This window comes from Colobus angolensis, unplaced genomic scaffold, assembly GCF_000951035.1.
Source record: "Colobus angolensis palliatus isolate OR3802 unplaced genomic scaffold, Cang.pa_1.0 Scaffold190, whole genome shotgun sequence".
NCBI lineage: Eukaryota > Metazoa > Chordata > Mammalia > Primates > Cercopithecidae > Colobus > Colobus angolensis.
This window is the reverse complement of record NW_012115044.1, coordinates 7013784-7036906: the sequence shown is the minus strand read 5'-3', so window position 1 is coordinate 7036906 and position 23123 is coordinate 7013784. Positions and strand designations below refer to the sequence as shown.

Genomic DNA, 23123 nt, shown 5'->3' with positions numbered 1-23123 from the left:
AGTTTTAGTGGTTTGGATAGATCAAACCAACCACAACATTCACTTGAGCCAAAGCCTAACCCAGAGCAAGGCCTGAACTCCGTTCAATTCTGTGAAGACAGAGAGGTGAGGAAGCTACACAAGAAAAATCTGAAGGTAGCAGAGGTTTTTTCATGAGGTTTAAGGGAAAAAACTGCACCATGCCATAAAAGTGCAAGGCAAGCAGCAAGTGCTGATGCAGAAGCTGCAGCAAGTTATCCAGAAGATGTAACGAAGATCATTGATGAAGGTGGCTACATTAAACATCAGAGTTTTAATGGAGACCAAACGCCTTATACTGTATTGGAAGAAGATACCATTTAGGTCTTTCATCTCTAGAAAATCTAGAGATGAAAGACTTCCTCTAGAGAGAAGTGTCATTGCCTGGCTTCAAAGCTTCTAAGGACAGGTTGACTCTCTTGTTAGGGCCTAATGTAGCTGGTGACTTTAAGTGGAAGCCAGTGCTCATTTACCATTCCAAAAATCCTAGGGCCCTTAAGAATGATGCTAAATGTATTGGCCCTTAAGAATGATGCTAAATGTATTTTGCCTGTGCTCCATAAATGGAGCAACAATGAGTAGATGATAGCACATCTGTTTGTAGCATGGTTCACTGAATATTTGAAGCCCACTGCTGAGACCTACTACTCCAGAGAAAAGTATTTCTTTCAAAATATTACTGCTTATTGACAATGCAACTGGTCACCCAAAGGTTGAGAAATACATTCGTAAGGCTATAGCTGCCCTAGATGGTGATTACTCTGATGGATCTGGGCAAAGTCAATTTTAAATCTTCTGGAAAGGATTCCCCATTCTAGGTGCAATTGAGAACGTTTTTGATTCGTGAGAGTGGGTCCAAATAACATGAACAACATTTTGGAAGAAGTTGATTCCAAGCCTCATAAATGACCTTGAGGTGTGCTAGACTTCAGTGAAGGAAGTCTCTGCAGATGTTGTGGAAATAGCAAGTGAACTAGAATTAGAAGTGGAGCCGGAAGATGTGACTGAACTGCTGCAATCTCGTGATAAAACATAAACAAATTGCTTTTTTTATGGAGGAGCAAAGAAAGCGGTTTCTTGAGGTGGAATCTACTCCTGGTTAAGATGCTGTGAATATTGTTGAAATGAAAACGAAAGATTTAGAATATTACATAATTGTAGTTGATAAAGCAGCAGCAGGGGTTGAGAGGACTGACTCCCATTTTGAAAGTGGTTCTAATGTGGGTAAAATGCTATCAAAGAGCATCTTATACTACAGAAAAATCTTTCGTGAAGGGAAGAGTCAATTTATGTGGCAAACTTCATTGTCACTTTAAGAAATTGCTCCAGCCACATCCTATAGCCTTCAGCAACTGCCACCCTGATCAGTTGGCAGCCATCAGCATCAAGGCAAGACCCTTTGCCAGCAAAAAGATTACAACTCACTGAAGGCTTAGATGATCATTAGCATTTTTTTTAGTAATAAATGTTTTTAAATTAATGTATGTACATTAATTTTTTTTAGACAATTCTATTGTACAAGTGATAGACTATAGTATAGAGTGAACATCTTTTATATGCACTGGGATACCAGAAGATTTGTGAGACTTGCTTTATTGTGTCTTATTGTAATGGTCTGGAACCAGTTCCACAACATCTCTGACATATGCCTGTATAGAGGTTTTTCAAATTTTACTTTTTAGAATTTAACATATACCTACTATTCTGTTTTTCCTCCTTGAACTATTAGAATTATAAAGCTAGTAGCTTTTACCTTAAGAATTTAAATTAATTCTAAGTAACTTTTTTTTTTTTACTTTTTTATTTAAAATCCTCCTGAAATACTTCTGAGTGTGATTACACTAGTTGGAGAATTTATTAGTTAATGTTATTTCATTAAGTTAATAATGAAAGTGATAGTATGGCCATATTGCTAACATTTCCTTCATGCCATCTCCATTATTTAATATAAAATCAGCTTAAGTCACTAATAGTTTTGCTAAATGCACTAATTCTGTAGAAGTACGCACCCAAGATGTTAGTGATAGAAGGAACTGAATAGAGACCATTAGCTTTAATCATCATTGACCTTCTCAAGTCTTCACCGCTGATGTTTAGTGATAGGAGGAACTGAATAGAGACCATTAGCTTTAATCATCATTGACCTTCTCAAGTCTTCACCCAAGATGTTTAGTGATAGAAGGAACTGAATAGAGACCATTAGTTTAGCTTTTATCATCATTGACCTTCTCAAGTCTTCACCTAAGATGTTTAGTGATAGAAGGAGCTAAATAGAGACCATCAGCTTTAATCATCATTGACCTTCTCTTTTACTCCATTTTAGCCCACTAGCCAGGAGTGAACAGAGAGAGCATGATCGGCTGGACATGAATAGGAAGCTAACAAACAAGGAGCAACTTTAAGCTAGATGTGCAAGTGGAAACCAAAATTATTTTACTCTTATGTATTGTTTCTGAAGAGAATTTCTTTAGTCCAAAAACAGAAACAAAAGCATGCAAATAATAAACCCAAAAAATCCCCACAGTAACAGAAAACTAAAACAAAAAACAGACCTGGCCTGGCGCAGTAACTCACACCTGTAATCCCAACACTTTGGGAGGCTGAGGTGGGCAGATCACTTGAACTCAGGAGTTTGAGACCAGCCTGGGCAACATAGTGAAAACCCGTCACTACCAAAAATTACCCAGGCGTGGTGACATGCCCCTGTAGTCCCAGCTATTTGGGAGGCTGAGGTGGGAGGATGGCTTGAGGCCAGGAGGCAGAGGTTGTAGTTAACTGAGACTGCACCACTGCACTCCAACCTGGGTGACAGAATGAGACCCCCCTCTCAAAACAACAACAGCAACAACAAAAAATAAAACAGACCTTGTGACAGTTTTCTGTCTTTTTGATACAAATAGAAATTCTCTGATATAAGTAAACACCCTAATCAGAAAACACATTATTATTTTTTATTTTGCCAAATGGCAAAATGCCAAAGCACATTTTGATTTCTACCAAGAGGCCAGCAGTTTTACCCACCATTTCCTTTGTACCCTCAGTACAAATATTAACCCAGTAAAAGTGTATTCTTGTGAAAAGAGTTTTACCCTCTGGGACATCTAAAAATGTCTAGAGGACCCAGGTGCAAAGAGTACAAAGTGTTCTCTGTAGACCACACTTTGAAATCTGCTTTACCAGAGGGTAGAGAGCATAATAATATGTATATGTATGTGTATGTAATTCTCAGAGTCTTATTATGGCTGTGGTACATGGCATATATGAATGGACAGATGAGAAATAGTACAAAGAATATTTTGCTTGTGGTCGACCTGGGTTTGAGCATCACGTCACTATTGAAGTAAAGTGGAGATTACTGACAGTTCCGCTTTTCTGAGTGGCTGTGAGGCTTAAATAAAATGTTAGTGAAAATACTGTAGAAATGTAAGGTGGTATTCTTTTTGTGGCATTTTTAGACTTGACTCTCCTCAAGAGCAAATTTCAGCCCCTTGTCTTTGGGTATATCATTGTATTTTCCAGCTGCTTTACATTTTATTCAAATATATGATACTGATTATCTATATATACTGGTGTGAGTCGTGCCAGAAACACCTAAAATAAAGGCAGTTTGATTCTTCTCAAGAAGTTACCATATCATCTCACACATTAAGAAACAGTTATGTAAACAGGAATCTTTTGAACCCTAACAAGCCTAGGTTTGGCCTCCCATTATAAACTTAGGATACTTGCCGCTTAAGACTGTAATGTTTTTAAACAGACCCCCCAAAAAGTATACTAATATAGTTACATTTTTAAATGTTTTTGACCGTAATGTGAAACGAAAGAGTAACTGCTTCTGACAAGATTATTGTCATATTTAGATACAGCCAAAGGTAAAGCTGATGTCTCTGATTATATTGTCTTACTGAGAAATGGCAGAATGAGAACAAAACACTTCCTTAGAACAAGGGATTGAACTTACAGACAGACCCTTGAAGGGCTATTATTCTGTGACAGTGAGACAGTTATTCAAGAGAGTGGTATCTTGATTGGGAATTGAGAATGATTCCAGGTCTAGCTCTACTATTCAGTACCTTTACCTTGGGGAAGTCATTTAACTTTATCATGTCTTAATTTCCTTATTCCATGAAATAAGTGTGTTAAACTAAATGGTCTTGAAAGATCACTTTAACATGAACCTAAGTATGAAACAAAATGCTATTCTGGCTTTAACCCCAACTAACTAATTTTCAGTGTGCCAAAGCACTATTTTTATTTTTTCAGTACCTTCTATTCTATTTGGAGAATTTCATCCATTTCTTCTTTGAAATAAAAGTAGAAGAGATTTTAGTGTCATCCAGAAAGTGATTGATAAATACTTTGTTTTTACTAACTTGACTGATGTAAAATGAATTGAAGGCTGCTAGTATAGTTGTCACCTGAATCTTTTGAGTATCAATCTTCTGTGGTAACTTCTAGGCAAGATTATTTCTTGATGTTTTACTTTTTGTCTTCCATATTTGTAGCTAAATCTTGCCTAAGAAAGTGTTTCCTGTTGTTTTTTATGAAGGCATAATTATTCCCATACAATTTTTTCAGCCTTGTATTCTGAGATGAATCATTCCGTATTAGAGAGGAAAAAAGTTGAGTACATATTACCTTCCATCTTATTAACTAGGTAAAGGGATATTTTAAAACCTGGATTAAAATAAGCATTTACATAAATAAGGAGATACATCTTTTCCACTTGACTGTAACAGTTAGTATTACTATTGGCTTTGAGTAAAGATTCCCTAGCAAGTTTTCATATTTGCTTCATTTAGCAATTTCCTAATATATTAAATAGGACTCTTGGTCTATATTGGCAGAATAGATGTCTTGGTTATTAACTTAGGACTGAACAAAATCAACTTGAGTTTGTTAAATGAATACTATGTCATTTTTCTAGGTCAATAAAAAGTAGTCACTGGAGCAGTGATTTCCAGTTTCTCTTGATAGTACATCTCACCACATCAGACCTTTAAAATTTTTGTTGTCAACCATTTACTGTTCTTTCTTCTCCTTCCCTACTGGTAGGTGGTAAAGTCCAGCAGTGATTCATATTCGTCTCCCTAAAGCACTTGAGTGTGGTACATTAGAAACCTAGGAATCTCAGAAATCTGGAAGCTAAAAAGCAGCCTTTTCTTGTAGGAAGTTTTAATAGTGGGCTTTAAAATAGAGTGATTGTAGTTTATCTTCTAATCCAATAATACTTTTGAGAGAGAAGGAGGATGTTACTAATAATTATCCCAGGATAATATATAAGCCATAACTATCCTGGGTAAACTAGGATGTATACTTGAAAGTATTTTGAAAGTGTATTAATTGAGTTAATTTTTAAAGTTTTCTCTAGGGATTGAGGTTTTCATTTTGACTTAAAAGTGGATTATTTTTATAATTTATGAAGTAAAATATATTCCTCTATCATTGCCATTCTGTTTTATTTAAAAATGATAATATATTTAAGCACATTTTTCTGTCAGTCATCCTAGAACATAAAAATCAACCATTTAAAGTCTTAAAAGTGTTCCTCAGAATTTGCATTGACTTAAAGCCCAGGGTCTGGGAGAGATTGAACCTTTCCTTGCTGTTCCTCTGTAAGTACCTACTAATATGCAGAGATTGTGTCACTTTGAATTATTTTTAAGTATGATAAATAGATAGTCCTGCCATAGCTTTGGTACTGTAATCCTCTGTCTTGTTATTTGAAGACTTGAATACCTGAAATTTGATAATAATAGACTTTACCCTTTATTAGAATATTCTTATTGGTCTGGTTTCCTCTTTGGTAAGTTTAACATTTAATTAAAAAGAACATTAGGGAAGTTTTATGAAGTTTTCTCTGTTTTGAGATTGTATAATCTTTTCCTTGTGATATTTACTCTGTGATCAAAGTAAAATTAGAAAATGTATACAAACATTTTTCAGTTCAAGCTATGAAGTATTAATAAGGCTTTGTTTTCTTTTCTCTTTAGATGTATGGTCTGCTGGCTGTGTGTTGGCTGAGCTGTTACTAGGACAACCAATATTTCCAGGGGATAGTGGTGTGGATCAGTTGGTGGAAATAATCAAGGTGAGAAGGTTGAATTAGAATATTTGAACTGGAAGGAATTTTGGTGCTACTTTAATAATATATATCGCACATATACACACATGAGAAACTTAAAAAATGGAGGAAGCAATCCAAGGTCACATAGCAAGTTCAGCTATAAAGTGGGTATAAGAACGCCCCCCAGCCTTTTGGTTATTTGAGTTACTCTTCTCTTGTATGATTCTAGAAAAACTATTATGTATATCTGATGCAAGAAAGGTATATATCTGTTATTTAAAGTACTTAAAAGCAAAATTGGACTATAAGCTCACTAAAATGTGTGTAAGCTGAATAAAGGCAGAAGCTTTGTCTGTTTTTGCTCACTGTATACTCCCTGCTCCTAAGCACATAGGAGATACTTGTATTTGGTCACTATTTATATTTATTCAGTATTTGTAAAATGAAAGAATGAATGCCTACATGTCTGGCTAGATCATTGATAGAAACATTTGACTTATGGATTTAATATAATTTTATTTGTTGGGTCTATATGGATTAAATATAATTTTATTTTAAATTTTATTTAAAGCTGAATGAAAGCAGAAGATGTGTCTGGTTTTGCTCAGACACAGCTTCTGCTTTCATTTAGCTTTGCATACATACACCTTTATTAACAACAAATATTTAAATATTATCTTAGAATATGTGTTTCCTTTTAAGAACAGTAGAGCTGAGATTTTAATTGAGTTTTTAAATGTAATTTTTTCAAGTTTTAAATATTTGAGATCTTAAAGGAAGGCCCTTTAAAAAAAAAAAAAACCTAGTGTCTAGATTTATATCACTAGATTGTCCAAACTGAAACCTTAGAATGAACCAAAGCAACACCACCTACTGTCTCTGGGGCTTTGTGTGTGATACCCCAGATGTTTCATAGAATTGTAAAATTGAAAAATCATCTTAGAGGTCATGTGGTCCTATCCAACACACAATGAAATAACCTTTTATTTACATTCCCAACAAATGATTTTCTAGTATTTTCTTGAACACTTCCAGCATCAGATTACTATTTAGGGATGCAGCTTATTCTGTATTGGACAGCTTGAATTTAGTTTTTATTATACTGAGCTGTAACTCCTCACTAGCTTATACCATGAACATAGGACTGTGATCAAGTTCTTTTCAAACCCTTGTACTTCATTCTTTAAAAATAGGGATTTTTAAAATCAAAGGTGGTTTTGCTAGATGTCATTGTGTACAAGTATGGTTGAAAAGATCAGTGTGTAATCAGCGATCTTCTTTATTATCCATACAGTTTCTTACAGTTTGCAGCTTAGACTACTGTGGTATTTACATCTTCTTTTTGGTACCATCTTTGAGTTTCAGATCTAACCTTTTACCCTTGTTAACAGAACTATTTTCTTTTTGATTTCTATGCTACACTCAGATCTAAATTTGAATAGTTTGCTTTCTTTCTTTTCTTTCTTTCTTTTTTTTTTTTTTTTAGATGGAACCTCGCTCTGTCGCCCAGGCTGGAGTGCAGTGAATCTCCACTCACTGCAAGCTCTGCCTCCCGGGTTCACGCCATTCTCCTGCCTCAGCCTCCGGTGTAGCTGGGAGTACAGGTGCCCGCCACTGCACCCGGCTAATTTTTTTTGTCTTTTTAGTAGAGATGGGGTTTCACCGTGCTAGCCAGGGTGGTCTCAATCTCCTGACCTCCTGACCTCGTGATCCGCTTTCTTTATTTTCTAAAAGCCTACCCCATCATGTAAATTAATACTCAAATACGGAGCTTGGCCAACTTTTTCTGTGAAGGACTAGGTAAAATATTTTTGGCCAACTTTTTTTGTAAAGGACTAGATAAAATCTTTTAGACTTCGTGGGCCAAAAGGCAAAATCGAGGATATCATATACATACTTCAATAACAAAAGGGAAAACACATTTTCACAAATTTTTTTATTGATGAAGTTAGAGGTATAATAATTGAGTACTTTTTTTTTTTTTTAATACAACTCTACTAACCAGAAGAATTGAGTTCTTTTTGGGGGAATATAACCTTTCTTTTAATTGATGTTCAAAGTTAGTACTTTCTAATCATCAAATTGATTGCAAATCTGTTAATTCTTAGCTTATGGGCCTCACACAGACAATGGACTGTAGTTTCCTGATCTCTGCTCTTACACAACCATTCAGCATTTCTCCTGTCCCTAGGCTTTTATTTGATGTACTTGAGCTCACCATCACCATGCTAAAATTCTCTGGGCATATTGGCCATTCTATTTGTCATATACGTTTAGCTCATTAGAATTGTATCATTTCTCTACTGATTATATTTTAGAATTTTGTGGCGATTTGTCATTTTAATTAATTCATAATAATACAAGTAGAATTTTTGAGGAAGCTAAGTGAGCATCTGTGATAATTCCCTATCTCATGCCTGCTGTAATACCTTAGAAACCTTTAAGTCTAGAGCTTGCTTGTACCACTTTTGTTAGTCCTTGTAATTCATTTTTCTGCTAATATTAGTTTATGCTACCTGCTTAATAGATTTTGTTACTGATAATTTCAGACTTCGTTTTCATTAAGCACTTATTTTTTGCAAAATGATCCATGATCGATATGTAGTAGCAGGCCAACTCTGAAACAAAACACTCGTCGTTTATGTGCTATGCTGTCATCTTGCATTTATACTTAAGAAATGTCACCTTACTACAGTAGGTAAGTTCCAAGATCACTGCTTATAGGAGGTTTTGATAATGATATAAGATAAGAGAATTGTAAGTATTTCCAAGCATCCAGGGCATTTTGGGATATCTGGTTTCTAGGTCCCTTCTACGTCCTTGACCATGGCTGCCCAGGATAGATGGAATTACCAGTAGTAGTTTACCATCCATTTATTGACTGGAAGTTACTACACATTGCACAGAGGCTCATGGGCTTTGTATTTTGTGCAAGTGTGTGTATGTTTAGTATAGTTCTAAGTTTTATTGCATGAAGGTTAATAAACTTCATAGGAGTGTTGTGTGTGTGTGTTTAATATAGCCCCAAATCTTACTGGTCCAGTTGGGGCACTAGTTCACGCCTGTAATCCCAGCACTTTGGGAGGCCGAGGTGGGTGGATTGCTTAAGCCCAGGAGTGTGAGACTAGCCTAGGGAACATGGCGAAACCCAGTCTCTACAAAACATAGAAAAATTAGCCAAGCATAGTGGCACACGTCCATAGCCCCAGCTACTTGGGAGCCTGAAGTGGGAGGATTGCTTCAGCCCGGGAGACAAATGTTGCAGTGAGCCAAGATTATGCCCCTGTACTCCACCTGTGTGACAGAGCGAGACTGTGTCAGTGAGTCCATCAATTAAATAATAAATATCACAGCCGGGGTGGTGGCTCACATCTGTAATCCCAGCATTTTGGGAGGCCGAGGTGGGCAGATCACTTGAGGTCAGGAGTTCAAGACCAGCCTGACCAAGATGGTGAAACTCTGTCTCTACTAAAAATACAAAAACTAGCAAGGTGTGATGGCGCACGCCTTTAGTCCTAGGAACTCCAGAGGCTGAGGCAGGAGACTTGCTTGAACCTGGGAGGCAGATGTTGCAGTGAGCCAGTGCCACTGCACTCTAGCCTGGGCAACAGAGCGAGACTCTGTCTCAAATAAATAAATAATAAATACCAAATCTTCTTCTTTCTCCTTTCTGCTTGCCTCCGTCCCTCCCTCCTTCCTATTGTTGCTAACATCTGTTCCTCAAATGTTAAATATATACAAGGTCTCATTTGAATGAAAATTCCTGAGAAATGCTGATCTAGCTATTTTAGTTTTCCTGATATAAGTTGGAAAAGAGAAGTTATATGTGTTTGTTTTCAAAGTTAAATGTTATTAAGACATTCTGTATTTTAAACAAATACTTTCATATACTGATAAACATGACTTTAAGAATAGATTTGAAATTTTCATAAAGGTGGTCTCATAGATGCCCAGTTCAGGTCTCACTTTTTTTAAGGTAACAGTCATGCACTGTTAATGTTTATGATAACTAGGGAACTCGTATTAAACTGTTCTCTTCTGCTTTCTTTTCATTTTCTCCCTTGAAAACCTCATAACACAGTATCTGGGGGAAGCTAACCTTGCAAAAATAGGTAACTCTTCTCTGAATTTGAGTTTAAGCAAGAAAAAGGAAAGTGAATAATCATAAAATAAACTTTATGAAGTTTTTTTATGTGGTAGACTTGCCTCATTATTTCATAAACTTTTGCCTTACTATTTTATAAACTTTCTGAGCAGGGACTTTTTTTATTCTTGTGTTTTAATATCTGAGGGCACCAAAATAATTTTCAGTTAAGGTTTGTGTTGAATGAACTTGTTAAACCATTGTCCATTCATAAATTTGAAATTAGCTGGGAGTTAATAAGACAAGTTAATGTGGTTGTTGTGTATGTTGTTTATTGACTCAGATGTCTATGCCAGTAATTTACAGCATGAGTAAAACAGTTTAATTAAACGAACTTTATCTCATTCTAGCTAACATTTTTAATTTTCCTCACTGCCCTCTAATAAGAAGGTTTTTGTAAAATATTTAGAATAAAATCCAAATACATTATATTTAGAATAAGTTAAAAGTATAAGAACAGATTTGAAAATCATGGAAAATCATTTCTAAGCATGAAAAACACAAGTATTTAACTTTCTGAAGTTAATTTCATGCATAGAATTGTCAGATCATCATTTTGTTATGCCGTTTGACCTCTGCATATCAAAAATGCATGGATTTTCACAGCATTTGTAAAAAGACAAATTCCATTAGGGACTTCTCAGTGTGCTTTTTTCCTTTAAAATCTTTCTTAATATAAAAATCTCAAGAAATATCTGATATAGTTCCAGAAACATGGGAAAAAAATAAAACATTTTTAGAAAACCTCTACCAGGAATTTTGCCAAACATAATGTTCACTGACGTATAACATTGTCCTTTGGCACCTCTGCAGTTGGCCATAGCAGTGGAGCTTTATAGAAGAGAGTCCTGTGAAGGATTGTATAATGCTGGTAAAGAAAATAATTTTTAATGAGAGTTACTTTTTTTATAACTACATAGTCTTAGATTTTATATGCTCAATGCAGAAGACTGAGAAAGCACAGAGAGACAAATAGACAAAAAATCACTTACTGTTCTAGCACATCATGAAAAATACTTCTATAAATATTTTCATATACTATATTTTCTTTTTATTTAAATAAAAATACCATCTTACTGCTTTGTAGACTTTTAAAAACTGAACAATTAAGTATATTTTTAATGACTACATAGATTCCACTGCATGATTGTATTTCGAATTACATAATTGATTCTGAAAGTAACAGCATTAAGGTAAAGTGATATAGCATTGTCTTTCAAAATGTTTACATGATACATTGGGTTTCCTAAGTTTGATTATTAACTTTCTTACATAAATGACAAGTGTCTCCAAAAAATTCCATATAAGCAATCTAGGAAGTTTTGGATCTGGGAATGCTGTTAAGTTTTACTAATAATTTCTCCCCTCCACTCTCCAAACTTTAAAACATAAATTTCAAATAAGGTAAGATGAACTTTAGTCCACAGTTTTATTTCTGGTTTAAACTTTCACAAAACTAACAATTTTAAAATAAACCAACTCTTTGTAGAAGTTTTTAATTTTAAATATTAAAATTCCTACAGAGATAGTTTCATTTATTTCATAAACATTTACTTATGCTATAGTAATAATTTGACCATTGCTTTTGAATAGAAGAGTTTTAGGACAGAAGTAGTCAATGCTCCACCTCTTGATAATGGAATTTCAGTATAATTTTCATAATTTTCATAACTGCCCTTTAGAATTTGGGTATATCTCTTTTAAAAAGCTTGACATTAAACATATTGAATCTTAAATTATTTGCAATAATAAAATTATAAGGCAGTTAAAGTTTCTTAATTTCTTTTCTAATACAGCTTTACTAAACTACTGTTTAGTTTTCTCTTAACATTAACCAATTTAGATGTCTATGTAGATAGGTCTTACACAGGGAAGCTAGTAATTTCAGTTATCTCTAACTGAAATTTTATGTAAGAAATTTGAAAGTACAACACAGATGCAAATAAACTTTTGATTATGCTATGGGAGCCAAGTAGATGGGCTTCATTTCTTGATGCCTATCTGTAGAAAAAGATTTAGAAGGACCTACAAATTCTACAATGGAGAATAGAATTAAGGGAAGGTGAAAAGGAGAGAACTTTTATTTTTTGCTTTTTACTATTCTGTGATGTTGATTTTTTTAAGCAAGCATATCTTTTTACAATTGCAGGACTTACGAAAAAGTAGTTGCTTTCAATTTTTTTTTTGTTAGTAAACAAAAACAGTTCTATAGAAGTTGAGAGTTACAATTTTGTTACAAATGTTTGTCTAAATAATTGTTTTCCTAGGCTTTCAATTTGACTGATGCTTGTTTGTGGTATAATTTAGACAAAAAGATCAGTGGATCCCTGGCTTCTCAGAATTCTACATTTTCCAATATTGAGAAATGACTGCTCATCATAAAAGCTGCCACTCAGTGAGACCTTACTTTGTGCCAGGCACTGGGTTAAGCACTTCACATTCATTACCACACTTAATTCTTATATTAACCCTAAGAAGTAAGCATCACTACTACTACTCTTACTATTACTGCAGTAGTCTCCTGATATCCACAGGTATCACTTTCTACTGTTTTAGTTACCCAGAGCCAACCACAGTTCAGAAACATTTTTTTAAGTGGAAAACTTTAGTAATAAACAATTTATGAGTTTTAAATTGCATGCTGTTCTGAGTAGTATGCTGAAATCTCATGCTGTCCTGCTTCATTCCTCCTGGGACGTGAATCCTCCCTTTGTCCAGTATATCCATGCTGTATACACTACCTGCCCATTAGTCATCGACATCATTTGCTTCTGACATCCAGCCATGGACATTATTATGGCTCACTGATCTGGGATCATTCCAAGCAGATGATCCTCCTCCTGGTGTATGGTCAGAAGATCATTAGTAGACTAAGGCTATGTCACAAGGCCTGTGTAATTCACTTCACTTCATCTTACCACATAGGCATTTTATCATCTCACATCGTCACAAGAAAGAGGATAAGTATAGTACAAGAAAATATTTTGAGAGAGAGAGACTACATTCACAGAACTTTAATTATAGTATATCATTTTAATTGTTTTTTATCTCTTACTGTGCCTAATATATAAATTAAACTTTATCATAGCAATATTTTATTGTTTATTTGATGTATAAGATATCAAGAAAATGTGAAGGAAATCTTGGCTTGTGGTGCTACAAAGAACTATAGTGTTAGTGATTCTCAAAGGAAAGTAAAACTGATTGAAGTGTATACAGATTTTTACATGTATTTTTGTTTTAATCCAAGAGATTCAGATACCCCTCTTTCTATTTTATACTTCTTCCTTGAGAATACCACTTTAGCTGAAATTCACCTAGAAAAAAAGGTCTTTTGACTGCTATGAATATGTATCAACCAAGAATGAATTTTTCACTTTATGTTCAGTAGTTTACCTAACTAAAACTTTTTGGCAGGGAGGGAGATGACTTGTTTCCAAGTATAAATTTTCATTTAGTAAGAAAAGAATGAAGTCCAAAACAGTCTTGAAAAAGAATGAAGTTGGAGGAGTCACTTTTTTTTTTTTTTTTTTGAGACAGGGTCTCGCTCTGTCACCCAGGCTGGAGTGCAGTGCAGTGGTACAATCATGGCTTACTGTAGCCTGCACATTCTTGGCTCAAGCTGTCCTCCCACCTTAGCCTCCTGAGTAACTGGGACTACAGGCACACACCACCATGCCTGGCGAAATTTTGTATTCTTTGTTATAGATAGGTTTTCACCATGTTGCCCAGACTGGTCTCAAACTTCTGGGCTCAACAAGTGATCCACCTACCTTGGCTTCCCAAAGTACTGGGATTACAGGCATGATCCACCATGCCCAACCACACTTCTTGTTTTCAAAACTTATTACACAACTGCAGTCATCAAGACAGTGTATTACTGGCATGAATGTAGCCATATAGATCCATTAAGTAGAATGGAGAGTCTAGAAATAAACCTTTATATTTATTGACAATTGAGTTTTGAAAAGGATTCCGAGACAGTTCAATGGGGAAAGAATAGTCTTTTCAACAAATGGTGCTTGGACAACTGGATATCCATATGTAAAAGAATGAAGTTGGACCCCCACCTCACACCATATACAAAAATTATATGGCTTGTGGAGGAAAGGGAATCCTTTACACTGTTGTTAGGAATGTAAATTGGTACAACCATTATGGAAAACTATATGGAGGTTCCTCAAAAAACTGAAAATAAAATTACAGTATGATCCAGCAGTTCTACTTCTAGGTATCTATCCTAAAGACTTGAAATCACTATGTCAAAGAGATATCTGTACTCCCAAGTTCTATTCATGAAAGCCAAGATATGGAAACAACAGAAGTACCTATCAGTGGATAAATGGAAGGAAAAATATGATATATATATATCCACTACAGTAGAATACTACTTAGCCTTAAGAAAGAAGGAAATTCTGGCATTTGTGACAACATGAGTGAACCTGGAGGACATTATGCTAAGTAGAGTAAGTCAGGCATAGAAAGAGAAATACTACATGGTCTTACTAATATGTGGATTCTGAAACAATTGAATTCCAGAAGCAGAGAGAAGAACAGTGTTTACCAGAAGGTGGAGAGGATGGGAAATGTTGTTCAAAGGGTACAAAATTATAGTTAGACAGGAGGAGCAAATGATAAGTATTTAATGTAATCAGTATGTTAATTAATCTGATGCTTTTGTTCCACAGTGTACCCATAATATCACTGTTTATCTCAAAACTGTATACAGTTATAATTCGTCAGTTAATTAAAAACAAATGAATTCAGAATGAATCAAAGACCTAAAGTTAGAGCCAAAACTATAAAACTCTTAGAAGGAAACAGTTACAAATTTTTGTAAACTTCAATTAGTCAATATTTTCATACCTGTAACACAAAAGCACAAATTACAAAAGAAAATACAAGTAAATTGGACTGTGTCAAATTTTAAAACTTGTGCTTTAGAAGACAGCGTCAAGAAAGTTAAAAGAATTGGAGAAAATTTTTACAAATTATGTCTGGTAAGGGATTTGTCTCTACAGTATATAAGGAATTCTTACAACTCAATAATAACAAGAAAGCCCACTTGAAAAATGGACAAAGTATCTGCATACACTTCTCTAAAGAAGTTACACAAATGGCCAGTAAGCAAACAAAAAGATGCTCAACATCATTATTCATCAAGGAAATGAAAGTCAGTACCATAATGAATACTATTATCACACTCACCATAATGACTAAAGTAAAAAGACAGTAACTAATGTTGGTGAGGATATGGGGAAACTGGAACCTTCATGCATTGCTGGTGTGGTTGTAAAATAATGCAAACCTTGAACAAGTTTGGCACTTCCTCAAAATATTAAACATTGAGTTATATGACCCAGCAATTCAGTTTGTAGATATATATCCTAGATAATTGAAAACTTATATCCATACAAAACATGTACACAAAGTTTATAGCAATGTTAAATCGCCAAAAAAGGGAACAATTAAAATTTCTAGCAACTGATGAGGATGTAACAGCCAACCTAACGTAACCCAACACTCTAATTTCCATATGCAGTTCTTTTATGCAGAAAAGAAATGAAGATGTTTAGGTATTCAACCATTTATACAATGATTATATTGTGTTATATAATTTTATTTTTAAAGCCTTTATTGAATTCATTGTCTATAGGCCTAGCCATACATTCCTTTAGTCTTTCAAGGTACATACCACGTTAACTACGTGCATTAATTTAGTGAACCGTGTTTACTGGGTGCTGGGCAAGAACTTAGAGGGTTCTCACCTTCAGGGGCTTCAGAGACTGGTGGATGGGAGGAGAGGAACAACTGAGGGCAATAGGGCAAACCCAGTATTATTACTCCAGATGTCTGAGCAGAGTACAAAGGCAGAGGCATTTCACTTAAGAGTAGTGCTGTCTGGAAAGCCTTCATAGAACAGCTAACCATTGAGCTGAATCTTGAAACATCAAAATGTATTTTTACCAGATAGGGAGGGGAAGGGAGTGGATAAATATTTAGTAAAACTGGGTTTCGTGTGTTTCTTTATGGTTGTCACTTAAGGTTCTGCCTGGTGGGGTTGATAGAATATGAGTTTACTGGGAAAGAGAAGACTGGAGCTGTTGACAGTGGCCAGATCACATTAGCTTGTAAGCAGTTGAAAGCAACTGCAGGATTTAAGTGGAGCAGCAACATTCCTAATAGACTTTCTTTTACTTCGCTCTTAAAGGCTGCACGTGCACCTCTATTGCTGAAGTTTGGCGACCTCTGGTGTTGAACTATAAAATAAACAAGGTTGTGGAAGAAATACTAGCATTTCAGAGCTTTTGTCAGTTGCTTTTTGTCACGTGCTTCTTGGGCCATATTATTTCTTTGAAGACAGTAATTATCAACTCATAATTCCTGTGTTGATGTTTTTCAGTGTTTGGATAAATTTGTAACCAGGTGGGACCAGAAACAGATAAAATGATTGATTTAATAGTAAGGGGATAAACAGTATCCCCAAAGGGGTGGGGCAGGCTGATCTTGGTGCTTTTTGCAACAAATGGAAAGGTCATGAGTTCTAGTAATAGATAACTGAGAATATGTTCTCTTCCCATTGGTGTGATAGTTTTTAAAATTCCCCCCTCTTTTGTATGAAATATACTTACAGAAGAGTGCATAAAACATTTCCATGTGGTTTAACTTCCTTTAAGTGAAAAAAAGGACTCACTTTTCAGGAAATCCAGGAATAAGTATTAATTACTCAAAGTATATGTCTTTAGTCTAAACGTTTTGGGGAAAAAAATTTCCATCTCTTAAAATTCAAGTGAACCCTCAGACTTGTTTTGTGTATGAAATGAGAATTTATCGAACATCTTTTTTAATCTATAAAATTATTGTTCAATTATTCTGTTCCAAAAGTTCCAAATGTAGAATTCAGCCGGAGTAAATCAGGTAGAAATATTCTTTGAACCTAATAAAATCTTAATATAAAACCTAAAGATATACTCAGAGGTTGAAATAGGATTGTTGCTAAAATGTCTTATGTTTGTGATATTAAAGATAGTCATGCATTCAGAATCTTTTCATATCTGTCACTTGCTTGCCTTTTAACCTTTAATTATATCATCCATCTGTAATCCAATCCTTATTCTCTTTTAGCATGCTGTTTTTCACTTACACACCTAGTGTGCATAGAATGTACTTTTTATTCATTTGCCTACTACATTCCTTAAGTAAAATCAGCTCTTGACTCCCCTTCCAGAACCTTCTGAATCCATTCCTCTTTCCATTGCAGTGTAGCACTTTCACCTCACACATTACCTATACTTACTTTGCTATACTGCTGTCACCTGATTGTTGTTGATTTATGTACAAGTCTCTCTGCCGTAGAGCTTCTTGAGGATAGGCACTAAATAAATGTTTTGAAATGTAAATAACTTCAGAGACTGAAAAGTTTTTTAAATGCCTCTTGATTATGTCTCATCTTTGGTTTCTTAAAAAAATATGCATATTGTATATAAAATAGTTCTGATTTTAGGGTTTGACAGATTCTGATACTTTTAATGCTAGCCTTATAAATAGTAATTTAAGAAGGTTAAACATCTGTTTGCATTTAGTAAAGGCAACACAAGTTACATAATGGTCCCTGTTTTTTTTTTTTTTTTTTTTACTTTTTAAATCAAGTTAATAGAAATATAATTTATGTATAATATAGCCATTTTAAATGACAGTTTAGTAAATTTCAACAAACAAAGCCATGTAACCACTACCCTGGTCAAGATTTAGAACATTTCTATCATCCTAAAAATGTTTCTTTTTATAGCCTGGAATGACCAAATGTCTCAGTTTGCCCAGTATGAGGGGTTTGCCAAGATGGTCCCAGGCAAACTGGGATGATTGGTCACCCTGTTCATTCTCCTTTGTGGTCAGTTTCCCATCTTCTGTCTCAGGTGATCATTGATCTATTTTCTGTCACTACAGATGCCTATTCTAGAATTTCATAAACAAAATATATTTCTTTTGTATTTGGCTTTTTTTGCTCAATATCATGTTTGTGAGATTCGTCAGTGTTGTTGTCTGTATCACCTGTTTATTCCTTTTTATGCTGAGTTGTATTCTGTGTTATGAGTATACCACAATGTGTTTATCCATTCACCTGTGAATGGACATTTGACTTGTTTTGGAGTTTTGATTATTATGAGTAAAGCTCCTGTGAATGTTTGTTTACAAGTGTTTTTGCAGACATATGTTTATATTTCTCTTGAATAAAAAAGTAGGACTGAAATTGCTGATCATATGGTAAGTAAGTGTATGGTTACCAAACTATTTTCCAAAGCAGTTTTACTATTTTACACTCCTACCAACAACACTCCAGTGCTCCACATTCTCATCAACACATGGTCTTCTCAATAATTTTAGTTTTAGTCTTAAAATGACTTTTATCATTAGGAAATGCCCCTCTTTATTTTTGTTTAATTTTCTTATCCTGAAGTTTTCATTTTCTTAAATTAATATAGGCACTCTATCTTTCTTATGATTAGTATTTGCATGGTATAATTTCTTGCATTCTTTTACTTTTAATCTATGTGTTTTAATTTAAAGTGCATTTCTTACAGACATATAGTTAGGTGTTTTTTAATTGAGTTTGACAATTTCTCCCTTTCTAATTAAAGTACTTAGACTGTTTGCATTCAGTGTAATTATCACTGTGGTTGAGTTTAAGTTTTGCACCTTGGTATTTGTTTTCTTTTCATCCCATCTTTCCTTTCCTCTCTTTTTCCCCCTCTTTTACTGCCACCTATGGATTAAAACAGTAGTTTTTATTTTTTCTATTGGCTTTTAAGTTATACTTCCTTGTTGCATTTTTAGAGGTTGGTCTAGGATTTAAAATGTGCATCAATATATTACAATCTGTCTTCAAGTAGTAATATACAATGTCATATGGAAAACAAGAACCATGTGACAGTATTTCCATTCCCCTTCCTGTTCTTTGTGCTATAGTTTTCATACTTTTTAATTCTACATGTTATAATCCTTAAAATATTTGTTGTTTATTGGGGGAACCCACCCCTAATATTTCAACATAGGTTCTTTCTATTTTCCATAAGTGTCGGCTGGCTGAGAAATAAAGCGAAAGAGTATAAAGAGAGGAATTTTACAGCTCTGCCTCCGGGGGTGATATCACATATTGGTAGGACCGTGATGCCCACCTGAGCCGCAAAACCAGCACATAAAAATGATTTCAAAAGGGGAGGGGTTGCAAGAACAGGGAGTAGGTCACAAGATCACATGCTTCAAAGGGCAAAAGGAAGAACAAAGATCACATGCTTCTGAGGAAAGAGGACAAAGGACAAAAGGCAGAACTTTTGATAAGGGTCTGTGTTCAGCAGTGCACGTATTGTCTTGGTAAACATCTTAACAGAAAACAAGGTTTGAGAGCAGAGAACCCATCTGACCTCAAATTTACCAGGGCAGGGTTTTCTCCCACCCTAGTAAGCTTGAGGGTACTGCAGGGGACCAGGGCGTATTTCAGTCCTTATTTCAACAGCATAAGATAGACACTCACAGAGCAGCTGTTTATAGACCTCCCCCCAGGAATGCATTCCTTTCCCAGAGTATTAATCCTTGCTAGGAAAAGAATTTAGCGATATCTTCCCTACTTGCATGTCCATTTATAGGCTGTCTGCAAGAAGAAAAATATGGCTCTATTTTGCCCGACACTGCAGGCAGTCAGACCTTACGGTTGTCTTCCCTTGTTCCCTGAAAATCGCTGTTATTCTGTTCTTTTTCAAGGTGCACTGATTTCATGTTACTCAAACACACATGTTTTACAATCTATTTGTACAGTTAACACAATAATGGTCTTGAGGTGATGTACATCCTCAGCTTACGAAGATAACAGGATTAAGAGATTAAAATAAAGACAGGCATAAGAAATTATAAGAGTATTATTTGGGAACTGATAAATGTCCATATTAAAATGAAATCTTCACAATTCATGTTCCTCTGCCACAGCTCCAGCCAGTCCCTCTGTTCAGGGTCCTTGACTTCCTGCAACAGTTGTTACTTTGTTTTAAGCAATTTCTTCAAGAGGAATTTTTTAATGAGGGGGAAATGTCATACGTTTAACTGCATATTTACCATTTTCAGTGCTCTTTATTCCTTTGTGTAGATCAGAATGCCCATTTGGAAGTCTTTCTTTCATCCTGAACTACTTTTTTGTGGTGAAGATCTGCTGGTGACAAACTCGGTTAGCTTTTGTTTGCCTAAAAATTTATTTTGAAGGATATTTTCACTTGACAGAATTGGTTTCTAGGGTTTATTTTTCTTTCACTCTTTGGAGAGATCTCTCTTTTTCTTCTGGCTTTCATTGTTTCTGATAAGAAGTCAGCTGTTGATACCCTGTATATGCCCTGTCTATAATGTGTTTCTGGCATTCTTGAAGATTTTCACTTTATGAATGGCTTTTACCAGTTGATTATGAGTTTTTATAGTATTGTTTGTATTTGTCCTCATTAAAGTTCATTGAACTTCTTGTATTTGTGGGATAATGCATGGTTTTTATAAAATTTGGGTAAGTTTTGGTAATGTTTCTTCAAATAATTTTTCTGCATCTGCCCTACTTCCCACCATCAGACTCAAGTCACATTTGTACATGTTTTTTCCCTCCATGCTTCAGCTTTGATAGTTTCTATTGCTATTTTTTTAATTCAGTGATTCAGTTTCTTCCCTGTGTCTAACCTGTTAATCCTCTCCTGTGAAGTTTTAATTTCACATACTATATTTTTTAACTGTATAATTTCCATTTGGTTCTTTTTTATATCTTCTATTTCTCTCCTTGTTATAATAGCTATTTTAAAGTGCTTATGTGCTAATTCTGTCATCTCTTGTCATTTCTGGATCTGTGTCTGTTGACTGACTTGATTTTTTCTCTTATATTTTCCTACTTCTTTAAAAATGTTGAATTTTGTTTGTCAGCCAGTTTCTTAGTTGTTTACACCTGGGGGGCAGTTTCAGTGTTCATTATTTCATCACAGCTAGATGCAGAAGTCTGTAATAGCCTTTTAAAAAATAATAATACAGTGCAAGCCTTTGCATGGCATTCTATTAAGTATATTTTACAAAGCATTTTAAAATAAGTTTTAGATTTTTTATACTCAATTTTATCTTGTTTAGCCAGTTAGATGACTGTTTCTTCATAGTATTCGGTTGCTAAAGACCTCTGTTATTAACAGTTTAAAATATTTTTTCCAACTTTTATTTTAGTTTCAGGGGTGCATGTGCAAGTTTGTTGCCTGGGTATCTTGTGTGATGCTGAGGTTTGAGGTATGAAGGATCTTGTCACCCAGGTACTGAGCATGGTACCCAATAGTTAGTTTTGCAGCCTTCTTTCCCTCTCTAGTTATCCTCAGTTTGTATTATTGCCATCTTTATGTCTATGAGTACCCAGTGTTTAGCTCCCACTTATAAGTGAGAACATGCAGTATTTGCTTTTCTACTCAGTAATCTGCTTAGCATAATGGCTTCCAGCAGCATCTATGTTGCTGCAAAGGACATAATTTTTTTTATGGCTGCGTGGTAGTCTATGGTGTATATGTACCACATTTTCTTTGTCTAGTCCACTATTGATGGGCATCTAAGTTGATTCCATGTCTTTGTTATTGTGAAGAATGCTATGATGAACATGCAAGTGGTTGTATCTGTTTGGTAGAACAATTTTTCTTTTGGATATATACATAGTGATGGCATTTCTGGGTCAAGCAAGTTATTTGAGAAATCTCTAAACTGCTTTCTGCAGTGGCTGGACTAATTTACATTCCTACCAATAGCATATAAGTGTTCCCTTTTCTCTGCAGCCTCACCACATCTGTTGTTTTTTTACTTTTTAGTTAGCCATTGTACCTGATGTGAGATGGTATCTCATTGTGGTTTTGACTTGCATTTCTCTGATGATTAGTGATTGTGAAGCATTTTTTTCATGTTTGTTGGCCACTTGTATGTCTTCTTTAGAGAAGTTTCTGTTCATGTCTTCTGCCTGTTTTTTAATGTGGTTATTTGTTTTTTGCTTGTTGATTTAAGTTTCTTACAGATTCTGGGTAGGAGACCTGTCAGATGTGTAGTTTGTGACTATTTTCTCCAATTCTGTAAGTTGTCTGTTTATTCTTTTGGTGGTTGGTTTTGCTATGCAGAAGCTCTTTAATTAGTTCTCACCAATTTTTGTTTTTATTGCAGTTGCTTTTGAGAACTCAGTCATAGATTATTTCTCAAGGCCAATGTCTAGAATAGTGTTTCCTAGGTTTTAGTGTCAAATTTTTATAGTTTGAGGTCTTACATTTAAATCTTAAGTCCATCTTGAGTCACTTTTTGTTTATGGTGAAAGATAGGGGTCCAGTTTCATTCTTTAGCATGTGGTTAGCCAGCTATCCCAGCACCATTTATTGAGTAGGGAATCCTTTCCCCATTGCTTATTTTTGTCAACTGTAGAAATGTGATGCTGTTTTGATTAATGTAGCCTTACAGTATAGTTTGAGGTCAGGTAATGTGATGCCTCTGGCTTTGTCCTTTTTGCTTAGGATTGCTTTGGCTATATAGACTCTTTTTTGGTTCCATATGAATTTAAGAATAGTTTCTTCTAGTTCTGTGAAAAATGACATTGGTAGTTTGATAGGAGTAGCATGAAAAATGACATTGGTAGTTTGATTGGTAGTTAGAAAAGAAAATTGATACATCTAGCACACTGCTCTTACATGCTATGTGCTTAATAAATATTTGTTCTTTGTTCTCTCCTTTCTCTCACTGCCAGTACGTTTTGAAAGGAAAACTTAATTCCACTAAACTCATGTCAGGTGATTGTAGTCGGCTTGCTCTTCTCATGACCTCAGCAAGATCAGAAAGGAAATCTTAATGGCCACCTGCAGTGAACACCTT

The 23123-nt window shown here is 34.9% G+C and overlaps 1 protein-coding gene across 2 annotated transcripts in view; it reads left to right on the top strand.

The window, feature by feature from the left end:
* Positions 1–23123, top strand: part of GSK3B (glycogen synthase kinase 3 beta) — a 284345-nt gene that overhangs the window by 188075 nt on the left and 73147 nt on the right. For both annotated transcript variants that reach the window (XM_011940645.1, XM_011940644.1), the window contains exon 7: positions 6012–6109. In XM_011940645.1, coding sequence (XP_011796035.1) covers positions 6012–6109 — 98 coding nt within the window. The remainder of the gene's footprint in view (positions 1–6011; positions 6110–23123) is intronic.